At 44.8% G+C, this 17,500-nt stretch overlaps 1 protein-coding gene across 6 annotated transcripts in view; it reads left to right on the forward strand.

Annotated features, from left to right (window-relative positions):
- LOC139759969 (uncharacterized) overlaps positions 1-17,500 on the forward strand; it is a 42,613-nt gene that overhangs the window by 23,761 nt on the left and 1,352 nt on the right. For all 6 annotated transcript variants that reach the window (XM_071682681.1, XM_071682683.1, XM_071682685.1 and 3 more), the window contains 5 exons: positions 2,053-2,185; positions 8,252-8,425; positions 10,345-12,586; positions 13,752-13,966; positions 15,179-17,077. In XM_071682681.1, the coding sequence (XP_071538782.1) occupies positions 2,053-2,185; positions 8,252-8,425; positions 10,345-12,586; positions 13,752-13,966; positions 15,179-17,077 (4,663 nt within the window). The remainder of the gene's footprint in view (positions 1-2,052; positions 2,186-8,251; positions 8,426-10,344; positions 12,587-13,751; positions 13,967-15,178; positions 17,078-17,500) is intronic.

The following is a 17,500-nucleotide window of genomic DNA, read 5'->3' on the forward strand; positions in this document are numbered from 1 at the left end:
TCTCTCTCTCTCTCTGTACCTGTTTGTATCATAGAGGGTGTGGGAGGAGGGGGAGACAGGTTTACACTCGTTTACATCTCTTGAACATTCTGCAATTCTCATACAGCTCTTTACACTCCTGTATTCTGTCCCTAATCACTGTTTTTTTCCTCATTCAGTTTATTCCATTCATCCACCTCTAGTGTTCTGTTAAAGTACTTCCTCACATCTTTATTTCAATCTCTTTTGTCTGATTTCGTGTTATGGTCTTTGGTTGTTCTCATTGTTCTTCCTCTCGAAGAACTATTTCCTGTCTTTATCATCATTCTGGTTTAAAAGCTTTAAGTTTGAGATCAAGTCACCCCTCACTCTTCTTTCTTCCACGATGGGCAAATCTAAGGCCTTTTAGCTTTTCCCTCTAACTCAGCTCTTAATTCTGGTATCATCTTTGTCACCCTCCTCAAGACCTTAATTCGGATTGAGTCTCATCAACCATACATTAGACCAACTTTGGAGTCTGTCTAGGTCCCCTTGTAAGTTGATGCAGTCCTCTTCGCTTTTCACTTTCCTCATGGCCTTTGTGTCGTTTGGAAACATACTCAAGTAGGAGGCATCCATGCCTTATGGTAAGTCAAATACATTGATCAGGAAGAGTAAAGATCCCAGAGGAGAATCATATGACCTCCACCCAGTTCGAGGAAGCTCTTCTGACATGCGTCCTTTGTTCAGAGAGAATAAGAAAATGAGAAGAACAAGGAAACAAATGGGATCATCGGTGAAAGGGGCAAGCGAGGAAGTGGTAACATGCAGAGATTAGGGTGTTGGAGTAAGTACTTTGAAGGATTACTAAATGTGTTTGATGATAGGATGGCAAATGTAGGTTGTTTGGATTGGGTAGGTACGTGAAATGGGAGAGTTTTGGCAAGTGCTTTGGTGAAAAGAGAAGAGGTGGTAAAAGCCTTGAGTAAGATGAAGCATGGCAAGTCGGCTGGAGTGGATGGGATTGCAGTTGAATTTCTTAAGAAAGGTGGTGAATGTTGTTGACTGGTGCGGCAGGATTTTCACTATTTGCATGGCTCATGGTGAGGTACCTGAGAAGTGGCGAAATGTCTGTATTGGGCCAGTATATAAAAGACAAGGAGGACAAAGATGAATGTTCAAATTACGGTGGTATAAATTTGTTGAGTACACCCGGTCAGTTGTATGGGAGAGTGGGGGCTAAGGGTGTGGTGGCATGGACAGACCATCAGATCAAGGTGTTTGTATAAGATGTTTGCTTTGGAGAATATGTGAGAAATGTTTAGTGAAACAGAAGAATTCGTATATGGCATATATGGCCATAGAGAAGAACTCCGATGGTGGATGATAGAGACGGGGGGTAATGTGGAGGACCACCGTACCCTCATGTGGTAAACCCACTCATGCCTCACCACCGTACCCACACACCATACGTGGTACGAAGCGACGGACTGGACTTGTGTACCCTCGATGGTGCATTGAATTGATCTCAACGTTTCATTTTTCGCCGATTTTTCTTTCTCTCTATAACATTGCGTCCTCTAGTCTTTTTTTTCTTTCTATATCCTCTGCTAATGTCTGTTTTCATTTCTGTATTATACGTCATTTCTTTACAGTTTTTATCTACAAATGTTTATATACTTCCTGGTCCCGCATCTTCTTTCTTTAATGTTCAATGATTTGGTTTCCTAGATATCTTCATACGTATCATAACATTATCCTGTGCCTTCTAAACTGGTTCAGTTTATCCTTAATTTGCTTTGCAAATACAAAGTGATGCTTCTTTTTTTTTTAGTGATTTGTGTGAAACTTTTAATCATTTATTGCAAGTGGTCGAACGAAGAGTTAAGATTGTTGGAGTGACTGACCATTGATCTGTGTTCCCGCAGGTCTGAGAAAGTAACCTGACCCCTGACCTGTGTTCCCGCAGGTCTGAGAAAGTAAACTGAACCCCTGACCTGTGTTCCCGCAGGTCTGAGAAAGTGAATTGAACCCCTGACCTGTGTTCCGCAGGTCTGAGAAAGTAAACTGAACCCCTAACCTGTGTTCCCGCAGGTCTGAGAAGTACACGGTGGTAGCGGTGAGGGCGAAGTTGTCGGTGGAGGTGGAGCAGAGGAAGCGCTTGGGCACCTGGGCCAAGAGAGTTCTCGTCCTGGATGGTTCAACGCTCTACGCCTACAAGACTAAGGTCAGCAGGTTCTTAGAATTACCTAAACCGTTTTGAGTAAGTCTGGGATTTATTTCCAGAATCCGCTGCCATGTTGAGGAAAAGGGGGGATAGGTTATCTCGCGTCTGGATTAAGGAGATTTGAGTGTTCTCCTCAGTGCCGCCTGCTGTAGGGAGGTGGGAAGGGGTGTGTGTGTGTGTTAAAGACCGCGCTCTTGTGGTAAGTGAGGTAGAAGCTGTGTCTTGAGAGCCTCCTGCTATGTTGAGGTTAGAAGCGTTGTCTGAGAGGCTACTTCTGCTATCCTGAGGGGACGTACGTAATGTTCCTAGAGGGTTGCACTAGCTTAGTCATTGTGCCTCAGTACGCCACTTTACGTCCACGTATTTCAAAAGTCTTGAGATGGTATGTGGTAGATATCTTATTCCGATGATGTTAAAGCTATTTACTTGCCTTTAAAGTACGGAATTATCTTAAAAGCTGTGATGGACTTATTCCCAAAGCATCTGTGGACTACTGCAAGACGGGGAGAGGAGAGTGTGAAGTATGAGAGCATGGAGAGGGTAAAAACCAGGACAAGAAGAGATAGTACATCAATGGATCGCTAAAGGAACCAGAGGAATCAGCTTAAAGACCTTATGGAATCCTTCCTTAAAGTAAAAAGTTCCATTTTTCATTATCTTATGGCTGGAAGAAGAAGAAAAAAGATCATCTGTTATTAAGATAAGAACGAGGCATCTAGAAGCAGACTTGGCACTTGTGGGGCGTTCTTCATTTTTTTTTTCCCCGTGAGGCGACAAAGGCCGCAGGGAAGTGGAGGGGACGCTAACGGCATTACCAGACGTTGACGAAGATTGGATGTAACATGAGTGCTGTAGAGAGGAGGAGCCGTCAGGTGATAGTAGGCACGTATCCCTGTTGGAAACACGGAAGCATCTGTGTACATAAGGTTGTTTTGCGTAGCCAGTACTGACAAGGAAACTGTTTATCAAAGAACACGTCCTGTCTTCCTCGAACAGAAATTCTCGTGTGATAATCTGGTTTCATCTCAAGGATACGTACGTTAAGGCCTCAAAGACTTAGCTTTATATATTTGGTATTGTTTGTAAAAGATTGACAAGCGTTACCCATCAGATTTACATAGCTTGAGTAAGACTTCACCTACATTATGCTGCAAAGTTTTAATCTCTGTTTGAATGGATATAAGTTATTTTGAGAGTATGCAGACATGAGTGACCGAATTGAATCAACCCTTCGAGCACCATGGTACGACCTTTGACTTGAACCTCAGAGGTCGTGTGGTCGTACACAAGTGTGTGGTGTCGTCGTGCTTGAGGAGTTTACCACCGATCTGAACCACAGCAAACGTGGCGACATCACCAATAGCCAGTGATGACACAGGGAATCTGTTCTGTAAGACTCTCTGAGCGAGACACGGTTCAGTGCTTCATTCTGTACCAACGCACAACGAGTGTGTGTGTGTGTGTGTGTGTGTGTGTGTGTGTGTGTGTGTGTGTGTGTGTGTGTGGAACTGATGCTCGATTCGGAAGTGAGGCTTAGGCTAAGTTGAGGTCGAATCTCTGACGTTCCTTCAACATATTACATAACCCTCGACGGGACGACACCATACCCTGATTCTCAACCATTTCTTCCCTCAACTCTACTCCATTTCGATACGATTCTCACCACCATTCCTTCATCATCACCATCATCATCGTTCATCTGTAAATTCACCGATCCATTCGTATACACTTATGTACTTATACTAACTGTAAGTGAGCTAGTACTGAAGAACTTCAGCATTAGTTGACATTCTGTGGTTGTGGAGTCCAACTGGACGTCCAGGACACACGATAGCTGTGGTAGAGGCGGGGAGAGGTTCCCTTGTAACCACAAGCTGACCACACTCCTACCCTACCCTCACCTGGCGCGGGGCTGCGCCACAACCTCTGGCAGCAGTAGCCGCCACTCTTGCCACACGTCCTAGAATTTGAAAATGTGCCTCACCGTAACCCGCGTGAGCGACGTAGGGTCAAGTACGGATGATCGAGCCTCAGGGGAACTGATCCTCGCTTGCCTCCCGCCTCTGTTTCTTCTTTTGGAGAGTAATACAGGAGGGAAGGTGTGCTTGATACCCTCACTCCTGCTCCTCATAGTCGCCTTCTGCGATACGCAGTAGATACGTAAACAGCACTATATGAAGGTATTAAGAAAATCTTGATACAACACGACAGTTCTACGAATCCTTTCCTCAAAACCCCCTTTCTCCCAAGAACATCACCTGCTCAGTTTTCCTCTCGTTATTCACCCGAGTCTGGTACCTGCTGAAGGCGCTGTAGGAGGACCCTCCTGCTCCATTGAGGCGACACAGGTAACCCCACACCTCCCCTGGGTACTTGGGGAATGACCCGTTGTGCACATCCTTTCCTGTGGTGACATTCTCCCAGAGCCACCTTCTCCTACGCCACGGTACTTCGTCCAGACATCTTCCTGGCTGCCTTCTGTAGCAGATCTGCTACAGATCTGCGCAATTCCTTTGTAAATGTAGATAATCTATCTGTGAGCCTGCATTCATCGTAAATATAGATATGAGTTATCTGAGAAGCCTGCATTCATCGTAGATATAGATATAAGTTATCTAAGAGTCTGCATTCATCGTAAATATAGATATGAGTTATCTGAGAAGCCTGCATTCATCGTAGATATAGATATAAGTTATCTAAGAGTCTGCATTCATCGTAAATATAGATATGAGTTATCTGAGAAGCCTGCATTCATCGTAGATATAGATATAAGTTATCTAAGAGTCTGCATTCATCATAAATATAGATATAAGTTATCTAAGAGTCTACTATCTTTGTAGACACAAGGGATCAACTGTCTATTGTTGTTTTCATTCCTATGGAAAGCTCTTTCTTCTGTCTACTCCTGACTTTCTTCTGTCTACTCCTGACTTTCTTCTGTCTACTCCTGACTTTCTTCTGTCTAATTCTGACTTTCTTCTGTCTACTCCTGACTTTCTTCTGTCTACTCCTGACTTTCTTCTGTCTACTCCTGACTTTCTTCTGTCTACTCCTGACTTTCTTCTGTCTAATACTGACTTTCTTCTGTCTACTCCTGACTTTCTTCTGTCTAATACTGACTTTCTTCTGTCTACTACTGACTTTCTTCTGTCTACTCCTGACTTTCTTCTGTCTACTACTGACTTTCTTCTGTCTACTCCTGACTTTCTTCTGTCTACTACTGACTTTCTTCTGTCTACTCCTAACTTTCTTCTGTCTACTACTGACTTTCTTCTGTCTACTCCTGACTTTCTTCTGTCTACTCCTGACTTTCTTCTGTCTACTCCTGACTTTCTTCTGTCTAATTCTGACTTTCTTCTGTCTACTCCTGACTTTCTTCTGTCTACTCCTGACTTTCTTCTGTCTACTACTGACTTTCTTCTGTCTACTCCTAACTTTCTTCTGTCTACTACTGACTTTCTTCTGTCTACTCCTGACTTTCTTCTGTCTACTCCTGACTTTCTTCTGTCTACTCCTGACTTTCTTCTGTCTAATTCTGACTTTCTTCTGTCTACTCCTGACTTTCTTCTGTCTACTCCTGACTTTCTTCTGTCTACTCCTGACTTTCTTCTGTCTACTACTGACTTTCTTCTGTCTACTCCTGACTTTCTTCTGTCTACTCCTGACTTTCTTCTGTCTACTACTGACTTTCTTCTGTCTACTCCTGACTTTCTTCTGTCTACTCCTGACTTTCTTCTGTCTACTCCTGACTTTCTTCTGTCTACTCCTGACTTTCTTCTGTCTACTCCTGACTTTCTTCTGTCTACTACTGACTTTCTTCTGTCTACTCCTGACTTTCATCTGTCTACTCCTGACTTTCTTCTGTCTACTCCTGACTTTCTTCTGTCTACTCCTGACTTTCTTCTGTCTACTACTGACTTTCTTCTGTCTACTACTGACTTTCTTCTGTCTACTCCTGACTTTCTTCTGTCTACTCCTGACTTTCTTCTGTCTACTACTGACTTTCTTCTGTCTACTACTGACTTTCTTCTGTCTACTCCTGACTTTCTTCTGTCTACTCCTGACTTTCTTCTGTCTACTCCTGACTTTCTTCTGTCTACTACTGACTTTCTTCTGTCTACTCCTGACTTTCTTCTGTCTGCTACTGACTTTCTTCTGTCTACTCCTGACTTTCTTCTGTCTGCTACTGACTTTCTTCTGTCTACTCCTGACTTTCTTCTGTCTGCTACTGACTTTCTTCTGTCTACTCCTGACTTTCTTCTGTCTACTCCTGACTTTCTTCTGTCTGCTACTGACTTTCTTCTGTCTACTTCTGACGCGGGTGTGGCAGCGCCCCGCCTGGGGCTGCAGGCGTCATCGTACTGCTGTGACTGAGTGAGGTAAAGAAGCCAAGTAGGACACCCTGTGACGTTTATGGTCTTCTGCGTTACCTCAGCGTTACCTCAGCGTTACCTCAGCGTTACCTCAGCGTTACCTCTGTTACCTCAGCGTTACCTCAGTGTTACCTCAGCGTTACCTCAGTGTTACCTCAGCGTTACCTCAGCGTTACCTCAGTGTTACCTCAGCGTTACCTCAGCGTTACCTCAGTGTTGCCTCTGTTACCTTAGCGTTACCTCAGTGTTACCTCTGTTACCTCAGCGTTACCTCAGTGTTACCTCTGTTACCTCAGCGTTACCTCAGTGTTACCTCAGCGTTACCTCAGTGTTACCTCAGTTTTACCTCACTGTTACCTCACTATTACCTCAGTGTTACCTCACTGTTACCTCACTATTACCTCAGCTTTACCTCAGCGTTACCTCAGTGTTACCTCGTCTTATTTACCTCGACCGTAACAGCGGGATGGTGAGGACGGACAGACGAAGGGAGGGGAGAGGAAGGTGGGTCACCTCCTCCCCTCACTGCTGCTTCTGACGGAGGTCACCTCCGTCGCCCTCCTGACCCTGAAGGCTTTACGTCATTTCCGCTTCGTTATATGTAACGAAGCAAAGCTTAGTATTAGTCGGGTCATCTTTACTACGACATGGATGGCTTAATACATACATACATAGAATGGTATATACATATGCTTTATAATGTATTTATTATTATTATTTATTATTATTATTATCATTATTATAATAATCATTATTTTATTATTATTATTATTATTATTATCATTATTATTATTATTATTATTATTATTATTATTATTATTATTATTATTATTATTAGTATTGATATTATTATTATTACTGTTATTATTATTTTATTATTATTATTATTATTATTATTATTATTATTATTATTATTATTATTATTATTATTATTAGTAGTAGTAGTAGTAGTATTGATATTATTATTATTACTGTTATTATTATTTTATTATTATTATTATTATTATTATTATTATTATTATTATTATTATTATTATTAGTATTGATATTATTATTATTACTGTTATTATTATTTTATTATTATTATTATTATTATTATTATTATTATTAGTAGTAGTAGTAGTAGTAGTAGTAGTATTGATATTATTATTATTACTGTTATTATTATTTTTATTATTATTATTATTATTATTATTATTATTATTATTATTATTATTATTATTATTATTATTATCATTGTCATTATTATCATTATTGTTATTACTATTTTTCATTATATAACTTAAGGATCCTTTTTTTATTTGGTTCCTCTGGCCTCGAGGTTGCGATGAATTCTGTAGCAGGAAAAAAACTTTAAAGCCTTAACTCCTGAGGTTAAGAAATTACTAGACGAGATTGTGGCCCTTTTCGTTCGCAGACAATTATGCGACCATTTGTCCCGGGTCTGGATGGGGACGAGTTTGTCCCGGGACTGGATGGGGACAAGTCTGTCCCGGGACTGGATGGGGACGAGTCTGTCCCGGGACTGGATGGGGACAAGTGTGACATCCTTTGACAGCTCTCACTAGGAGGACAGTGGTAACATATAGTCACTAGAAATAAAAAGTCTTTTGGAAGACGTAGGATGTACAAATTGCTCTTCCTCCTCCCTTAACTGGACACTTTTAACAGATCTCTCGTCCTCTGATTGCAGGGTGAGGGCGGGAGCGTGGGCGGGTGGGCGGTGGGCGGGGCGGACGTGCGTGTGGGGCGTGGCAGCGACTCCAGTAGGGACGATGGCCGCCACCTCTTGGTCATCTCCCGCCCACCGGCCTACAAGCTCACCTTCTCCTTCAACACCACCTACGAGCAGGCCAGGATGATCCAGGTGAGCCAGCCAGCCTCTCTCTCTCTCTCTCTCTCTCTCTCTCTCTCTCTCTCTCTCTCTCTCTCTCTCTCTCTCTCTCTCTCTCTCTCTCTCTCTCTCTCTTTTGGTTGAGTCTCGGGTTACTGACACATACAGCAACAGCAGCTGTTGCTGTGTTGGCCTGGTAGGTGTGTTAGCACGAGACACGTGTGCTGCACAGGTGTTCTTAGTCGGAACTGATCTTACTCTTACACCTGTTTCCATATACCTGCTCCCCTACACATCTCCTATCAACCTACTCCCATACTAGTGTTCCAGCACGTCTCCTCTCACACACCTGTTCCCACACATCTCCTCCTATACACCTGGTACCCTACTTACAGTCCAGTACATCTTCTACCACACACCTGTAACACCTGCTCCAACACTAGTGTTCCAGTACGTCTCCTCTCACACACCTGTTCCCACACATGTCTGTACACCCGCTTTATCACTTCCCATATAATTCCTCTCGCGCGCCAACCATACGTCTGTTCCCCATACACCTTTTCTAGCCCACCTCCTGTATACCTTCCATACGCCTTCCGTACACATGATCGTACGACCACATCAACACTTGTGGATCCAGTTGTATAAACCTTCCTCGATGTATGTAAGCCAGGGTCAGTTCACACTAGGAATTCCACTGTTTTAATTGAACCCTCAGATACAAAGTTTCAGAGAGATTCTTCTTTGAGTAAACTTTAAGGAAAGTTTTTTCTTTTTTCCACTCAATCATTGTGTTGCTGCGATGTAAACAAACATGTGTTTGTGTTTTTAGCCTTTGACCACAGATGGCTCATGGCCTGACCTGACTTTGAAGACTAACTTACCTGACCTGACCTTGGAGAGTAACTACCTGACCTGACCTTGGAGAGTAACTACCGAACCTGACCTTGGAGAGTAAATACCTGACCTGACCTTGGAGAAAAACTACCTGACCTGGTCTGGTAAACCAATTACCCGACCTGACTTGGAAAAGCAATTATCTAACCTTACTTGTGAGAGTAACTACCTGACCTGACCTCTTTGCTCCTAAAGGAACAATGCTTTTTGGTTGACTTTCCTTATCCAGCTTTAGAAAATGGTGCAACTAGGTTGAGCCCCAGGACCTAGTATCATCCCTCTTCTCCTTCTCTTGTTCCTGAGTTTCACCTTCTTCACCGTACTACCAAGAGGCCCCTCCAACACACAGATCCAACACACACCTCCAACACACACCTTCTAAGTTCTTCAACGTCCATACCCTTTTGGCCTCCAAAATCAACACACATTTCCATCATGGCTTCATCAATAGCCTCCTGTTTAGCTTCTCCTGCGATGTGGGTCATATTCATCTACGAGAAACAACTTGTTCATATTCTCAGTCTTGATGCTCACTTAAGAACCATTCGCCCAGCTAAATTTGAAGGAGTTGACTTTTCCAAGAGGTGAGATTAAGTCTCATACATCTGACTTTCAGTGCCGGATTTTTGTAGAGAATTATTTTCTGATGTTTGCTTTGTCTTTCAAGTTGTTGCATTGTTTTGATTTGTTTGTTCTGTTGGGTTTAACAGCCAGCGACCTGTAAGTAAGGTCATTAGGCCTGCAACCCTGTATGATTTTTGACTGTGTAAAGTCCCTATATAATAATCATATCAACACCTATAAGTCCTACCTAGTCCTATAGAGTATTAGAAAAGAAAAAAATATTGCATTACATTCAAAGATCTCTTTTTACGTACTTTTGCCGATAATGCCTAACATTATGCTAATATTATGGAAACATATTGTATTTTAGTATTCTATTGGTCTGAGTTCATTGTTTATAGCGTATCTATTACAAAATCGTGTTTTCTGTTCAAAAGATTTACATGAAAGGACCTTGCTCTTCTTATACTTACCCTACGTTCATTTCTCAGGCTCTCTCTTCCTCTGGGGCGACAGTGAATGGCCTGGACGCCATCATGCTCCTTAAAAACTTGAAGAAGCAGCAGGAAGATGAGCAAGAGGAGGAAGAAGAGCGACAGAGGCAGCTCAGGGAACAGATAAAAGCTTTCGAAGAAAGTCGACAGCGCAATGACACGGTGACCTCAGATGGCAGTGGGCTGGAGGTGAGCAAGGACGACGCCGTCAGTAGCGAGGACGACCAGCTGTCCATAGAGTATGAGGAGAACAAGGAAGAGGAAGAGCTAGAGGTAAACAGGTCAATATACGACGAGGGGACGGGCGTCGTGAGTAATCCCCTGTATTCATCCCAGATTAACTTGTCCAGCTGCGACGGTGGAGGCGACGATGCTAAAGATAAAGGTTACTCCACCTATAGGTATAGTGGCACTTCAGGGGCTTCCGATGCCTCGGCCCAAGCCTCCGGTGCGTCCGTAGGCAACGACGAGTCAGTGGGTAAGGTTAATCCCGTCCCTAAACCGCCTCGCACTAGCAACAGCGAGCGAAGACCCTCAACTGAGTCCAAGAGTTTCCAGTTCGACGACGAAACAAAAAATGACACAAAGGCTCGCGGTGCCCCGAGGCAGCAGTCAGCATGTGGCGGTGGTAAAGAAGAGAAGTCTCCAGATATCACTGGGCTCGAGGATGGTCAGGTAGACGAGCGTTCCGTTGAGGATGACGAAGGCTCATACTTCGACGTCCGCACCCTCGGGGAGGAAATAGAGGATGACGATCATGATCTAGAGGTCGTTGAGGCTAGAAACACTTTATATTCGAATGTCGAGGACTCAGAGGAAGGTGAGGGGTTCTACCAAGTGAACAGTGACTCTGAGGAGGACATATATCGCGGTGGGAGTGATTCAAACCCCAGGAAACATCCCGAGATTATAATCGACGGTGAGAGTAGTGCTGTGGATTTCTTGAGGAACGACGCGAGTTCCGAAAGCTCTTTAACTGACGAAGAGAAGGACGAGGAGAGGCACAACGGATCTTTCGAAGGGAAATATTCAGACTTGCTGTACAAGATGAAGTTAGAAAGGGCTCTTTCCATTGACTCTGAGGCCAATGGACACTCGCCCGATCTTGGATCTCCTTCAGGATGCCGAAGAAGCGGTCTCAACTCTCCCCTGGACATCTCACAGTGTAACTCGCCAACTCCTCCCGACCATCGTGGAAACGGAGGTGACAGGGAAGATAATGAAAGGTATGGGAGTGAGAGAGAGCATAGTAATATGCACAGTCCAAGCGAGGAGGAAATGATCATTCAAAACGCCTTTAACGATGCCTTTAGTGACAGTGAGGAAAAGTTCGAACAGTTATACAATAGCTTAGGAAATGATCCAAGTGAGTATCTAGAAAGCGAAAGTTACGAAGAAAGTGAAAGCCCAGAGCACACGACTAAAGAAGAGAATATTACTAACGTACGAGAAGGAAAAGTTGGAGAACCTTTAGTTACCCCTGTTGATAACATCAAAGAAAATGGACATGTCTCGGGGGAGGATGAGCCCGATTCTCCGTCAAGGTCTTCGAGTGAGACGACGTTCAAAAAGAGAGTAAACTCCATAATCAAAAGGAAAGACAAAGAGTTGCCAGCCTCCAGTACAGGAACGATTAAAAAGGTGCAGTTCAACCTCGATGTGGATACGATCGAGCTCTCAGCCACGTCTGAGTCTGAATCGCCAGCAACCCCTCCTGATTCGGCCCAGAAGAAGGATGAATTCGCTACAGCTTCATCGACTGAAAAGATGGCTTCAGCGACCGAGACGACGAGGAGGGAATCCTCGTCTGAGAGTCTTGGTGGAACTGATGCCAGAAAGGAAGCCACGGGCACCGCCAGAACTTCACCTACAGCAGAGAAAAAGACCACAGAGTCGAACGCGGGGTCGCAGACGAAGAACCAGGCAGCTGACCCGAAGTCGCCTCCGTCTCCTTCAAAGAAAAAGTCGTCAGATTCGCCAGTCACATCGCCCTCAAAGAAGTCGTCAGACTCGCCAGCCACGTCGCCCTCAAAGACGAAGGGAACAGAGCCATCCAACACACATACCCTGACGAAGAAGAAAGGATTATTTTCCTCCATCTTCTCGATTTCGTCCAGCAAAAAGAGTGACTCCTCGTCATCGAAAGACGACGCAGGCAGCAAGAAGTCCTCAGACAACCCAGCTCCAGCTATCAAGCGACAGCAGACGGTTGACCTGAGTGCGCCTCTCGTCATCTCTGGTGAGTAGAATGACATGACCAGCATCCGCACGTCATAGTCAAGTTAGGGAAAGTTGATAATACGCATTTTAAGTTCATCTTTGATTCACTTGCTTCCGGTTGCTACAAGTTACTGACAAAACGGTTTTTAGAAAATTCAGTGACACGTTTTAGTTTCTGATTGGTTTATGAAGAACTTTGAATATGAAACGATACAGAGATCAGAATACCTGTTACACTAACCCCCTTACCATCACCCTCAAAAGACGTGACTCGCCTCTCTTCTTCACTCCTATCGTTACCAGGTGCGTCTTCGCTGATAATTACCCGCCTCTCGTAATGTCGTTTCATTCACACCCACACCGATCTAGGACTCGCTTCCATCAGGTTAACTTTCATGGCTATAGGGAGGGACTCTTTAGTTATAATTTAGACGGATAGATATTTAAACGTTGCTCTATTATACCTGTATTATCAGAAACATGTTCAAAGGTTCACTGGAAAAAGTTACATGAGTTTATGACAAGGGACGCTATCCTGTATAAGTGATCACTACGCGGACCTCATAAAAAGGAAGAAGACAGTCCTCTATCATCTTAATGAACTGTTCTATATCAATTATATTGTTTTTAGTGAAGAAGTACAACCCTCCCCTACTCATTGCACCACTAAGGCAACCACAGTTCGGACTATCTGGTTATTTCAAAGTGGTACGACAGCTATACCGGCTGGCACCCTCTGGCCTCCTCACCCCACCCTTGCTCACTCCGCCGTTACCCACTCCAGTCCTTGTATTTCTTTGCAAATCGAGTCTTTTGCGCTTCATTCCTTCGAAAGCAGGGACTTGAAAGCTGGCTCGCGGGACGGAATGAGAAGGTCGTTTTTTGCAACGATGTTAAATGTTTCTTTGAGAGACGTTTCCTAGAAGTTTTGGATGGCTTGGCTTAAGTTCGAGGGCTGAAATGCGGGATTGCGTCAATACTTCTCGTCTTAAGAGGTTATCTGTGGATCTAGAAGTCTTCATTACGTGACCAAGGATAGGTTTTGGTGGTGGGATGACCAGATGCACGATAATAAACTTTAACCATGTTTCGCCATTGGAAATAAATGGGGGCTGGCAATTTTTATTAATATTTTCTTCCTCGCGGACGCTGTACTTAAGCCATTTTCCATATCACTCCTACAGGGCAGGTAGAGATCGGAGGCAGCGTAGGCGGTCGGCTGAACCCACGCCGCGTCGAAGTCCGCGACGGGCACGTCCTGGCCTACCTTCTGCGTGGCGCCTCCACACCCTCCTCAAGGATAAATCTTGTAGGGCTGTCTGTGACGCCTGTACTGGGGGGCGTGTACGCCCACGCCTTCTCCCTCTCCCGCGCCTCCCGTTGTATGATGGTCATCAAGGTGGGTGGTTAAGCAGCGCGTGTATACTGTAGGTGGTAATATACCACTTTAAACCCCGTCAGTGTTATAGCTTTGGACATTGAGTGATATATTGTTGTGCTACGACAGTATAGTACTTAGATAATATCACAATAGTGGAAGAATGGGATCTAGAGCATTCCGCGCTAGCGAGAGTAAAGCGATAGTGGTGAGGGTTATGAACGCCAGGCTGAATTAGCTTAAAAGTTGGCGAAACTGTTTGAAATTATGTCAATATAACCAATGAAAACAACGCCTGGCACCCTCAGCATCCTAGGTATATTGTAGAGACATTATAACAATATTGTATGTCGGTGGTGAACACACGAAGGTGGGAAGGTCAAAGGATAGATCACACATCGGCTTAGTTTGCCGTACGTTTGTGTTTACATTGGTGGCAGTTCCTGCGATGCTCAGTTATAGGTGTTTGTTTTATACTTCGACCAGAATATTGGATAATGTGGGTGTTTCTTTTATATTTCGACCAGAATATTGAATATCATGGGTATTTCTGTTATATGTCGACCAGATATTGGATATTGTAGGTGTTTCTGTTATATTTCGACCAGAATATTGGATATTGTGGGTGTTTCTGTTATATGTCGACAAGATATTGGATATTATGGGTATTTCTGTTATATTTCGACCAGAATATTGGATATTGTGGATGTTTCTGTTATATTTCGACCAAAATATTGGATATTGTGGATGTTTGTTATATTTCGACCAGAATATTGGATGTTGTGGTGTTTCTATTATATTTCGACCAGAATATTGGATATTGTGGGTGCTTTTGCTATATTTCGGCCAGAATATTGGATATTGTGGGTGCTTTTGCTATATTTCGACCAGAATATTGGATATTTTGGTTGTTTCTGTTATATTTCGACTGGTAATTCTTAAGGTAGTACGTCAACCTCTTGATGAAGCCACAAATTCTATATTATATCTTCCGTATAAACTGATAATTTAAACACTGTGATCAATTAAGAAGTTATTCTTTATAATGATTGTATAAGTAATTAGTTCAACATGTGGTTATAAGTATGTCGTTGATTTGAGCTGTATGTAATTACGTCAGTGATTGGGCTACTGGTGATTATTATTACCTAAATGTGTGTCAGTAATGATGTTTGTGTGTCTGTGTGGTACATGGACGATTCCCCCATCTGACCTAATGCCTATCTTCAACAGTTAGGGTCACGTGAGGAGCTGATGCACTGGGTCAACACTTTGTCAGACGAAGTTTTGAGGGTCACTCCTGAGGACCAGCGTTCTGGCCTCACTGTCTACCCAACATCGCGGATGAAGGAGAAAACGAAGGAGGAAGGAGAGCGGGAAGCGCAAGAACAAGAGTCGACTAAATGCGAAGAGCAACAGGGAGAACATAAAGCTGCTGAAAACGGGGATGTTAGAGATGCGGGAGAACCAACCAAGGTGGCCAGTCCCGCCGAGGAGATTTCCGCCACAAAGAACCGGGAAGCTGCGTCGGCCGTCAACGGAGGACCTCTTGCCAACCCGAGAGACAAGGGCCAGACGTCGCCACGTCCAGATAACGAATACATCTTCAGTCCCCAGCGATCTGCCTCAGTAGACAGCCTGAACGAGATCAGCGAGAGACGGAAGGTGGTGGCCTCCGCCCTAAGTTACCACAGTCGAACTTTAAGTGAGAGTGGAGAAGTTAGCAAGATCGGGTCTCGCATACAGAGGACGATTCTTCAGCTTTCACGGGAGCAGCTGGACTCGGAGTGCACGCCAGCGAAGACAGACACCTACACTGCGAGGAACCGTAAGAGTGACCATCCTCCACTTCGAAGGCTATCTGGGCGAGGGAGTACCTCGCCACCGCCCAGCGACCCCGGCACAGATACCGTTGACAACTACCTGATGGTCAACATTCTTCCAGGATCCTCCTCAAACCGTCGCGCGGGAGGCTACCAGCCGACGGAGAGACTTACTCGATCCAGCCGTGTCATAAGTTCCAGTGAATCGTCCCTGCGAATGCCTGGAGACTCCCAGGCTAACGCGGGTCCTCGACCGATGCAGCGGTGTGGCAGCGAGATCATATCCAACGCTAATACCCAGGATCAACCTGGTCATGTAGGGAATCGAATTACTCAGGATAAAGTCCTGACCCGAGCGTCGGGGTACAGAGGAAGCCAGACAAGTATGTCTGACTCAGATCCCCAGCTGTTGAATGAGGCAAGGGCTTCATCGACCAGCAGTTCCTCCCAGTCCCTATCTCGTTATAACCTCGTCCAACCACGTAAAATCGAAATCATCGAGACTTCGAGTAATATCCGCCGACGGAGCGATGGACGGGAGAAGAGGTTCATTGCCGACGATGACCGATGGTTCGGCGACAACGACTCCAGCGGGACTGAGGCGCCGACGACGGTGAAAGACGACGCCGAGGTCATGCCCGGGATTACCTGGTCGGTCGCAGCGACGAGGGAGAAGTTCGAGTTACTCTGCTCCGTCAGTGGCGAGAGCAAAGGTGGGAGGCTCACCACCAAGACTCCCATCTCACGCAAGAGGTCATCTCGAAGTAGTGTGAAGAAGAAGCGGTCGCTGGAAGGCGCCGTGTCCCGGAAGTCGACCGTGAGAAGGAGCGCCAGATGGTCGCTAGAAGACGAATTGACCAACAGCAGCCAAGAACTCCAGACAGACGCTAGCGACTCGAACCTGGATCGTTACGCACAACGAGAAATGAGGCTCCAGCCCAGAGGTCTCGCGGTAAACCGCGTAAGAGACCAGACGAGGAGTTTGAGTCCCGTCGAACGCGGCGCGTCGCCGGTGGATGCGTACGGTCGTAGCCCTACCCCAGACACCTCCCAGGGAGAAGACTCGCCCACATCCAAGAAAGCTCCACTCAGGAGGACGTCCAACATCCTGCAGGAGCAGTACTCCCCGGCATCGTCTCCTGAGCCGAGGATCTTAACCAGCCGGTCGCTCAACAGCCGACCTCAGGGCAGGTGTGTGGGAGGAGACAGAGGAATATTAAGCCGTTCATCTTCAGGTGACTCGTCTCGTCCACCCTCATCCCAGGACAGTGATGTCGTCGTGTGCTGGCGTGGACCTTACATCGCCCAGGTAATGTGTCTCTATTCCTGTTCCTTAAGTGGCCCATGATCCCCTCTAATTGTACAGGTTCCTCCAGCCTCACAGTAGCGTATACATAAGTAGTGTATTAGAAGTGATTGGTAGTTTCTTAACGGATAGGAAACTGTACATAGTGATTCTGTAGTTTGCTTGGTACCTGAAATGTCACTGTGGATATATATCTAATGCTTTTCTGTGGTATGGATTGTGATAGACTTCCTCTGAACTTTGTCGAGTGTTTAAAGATTTGATTAGATTTTTTTTAAAGTCTTTTGAGCACGATGGTACTACCCTTGTGTATGATGATGACCTGACGTGACCCGTATGGGTCAGGTCAGGGGTTAGGTCGTCATGGCCAAAGGTAGTACAGTTGTGTTGAAGAGGTTAAGTGATTATACTGTTATGTCTTGCGTC

The sequence above is a fragment of the Panulirus ornatus genome, chromosome 34 (assembly GCF_036320965.1).
Source record: "Panulirus ornatus isolate Po-2019 chromosome 34, ASM3632096v1, whole genome shotgun sequence".
Lineage (NCBI taxonomy): Eukaryota > Metazoa > Arthropoda > Malacostraca > Decapoda > Palinuridae > Panulirus > Panulirus ornatus.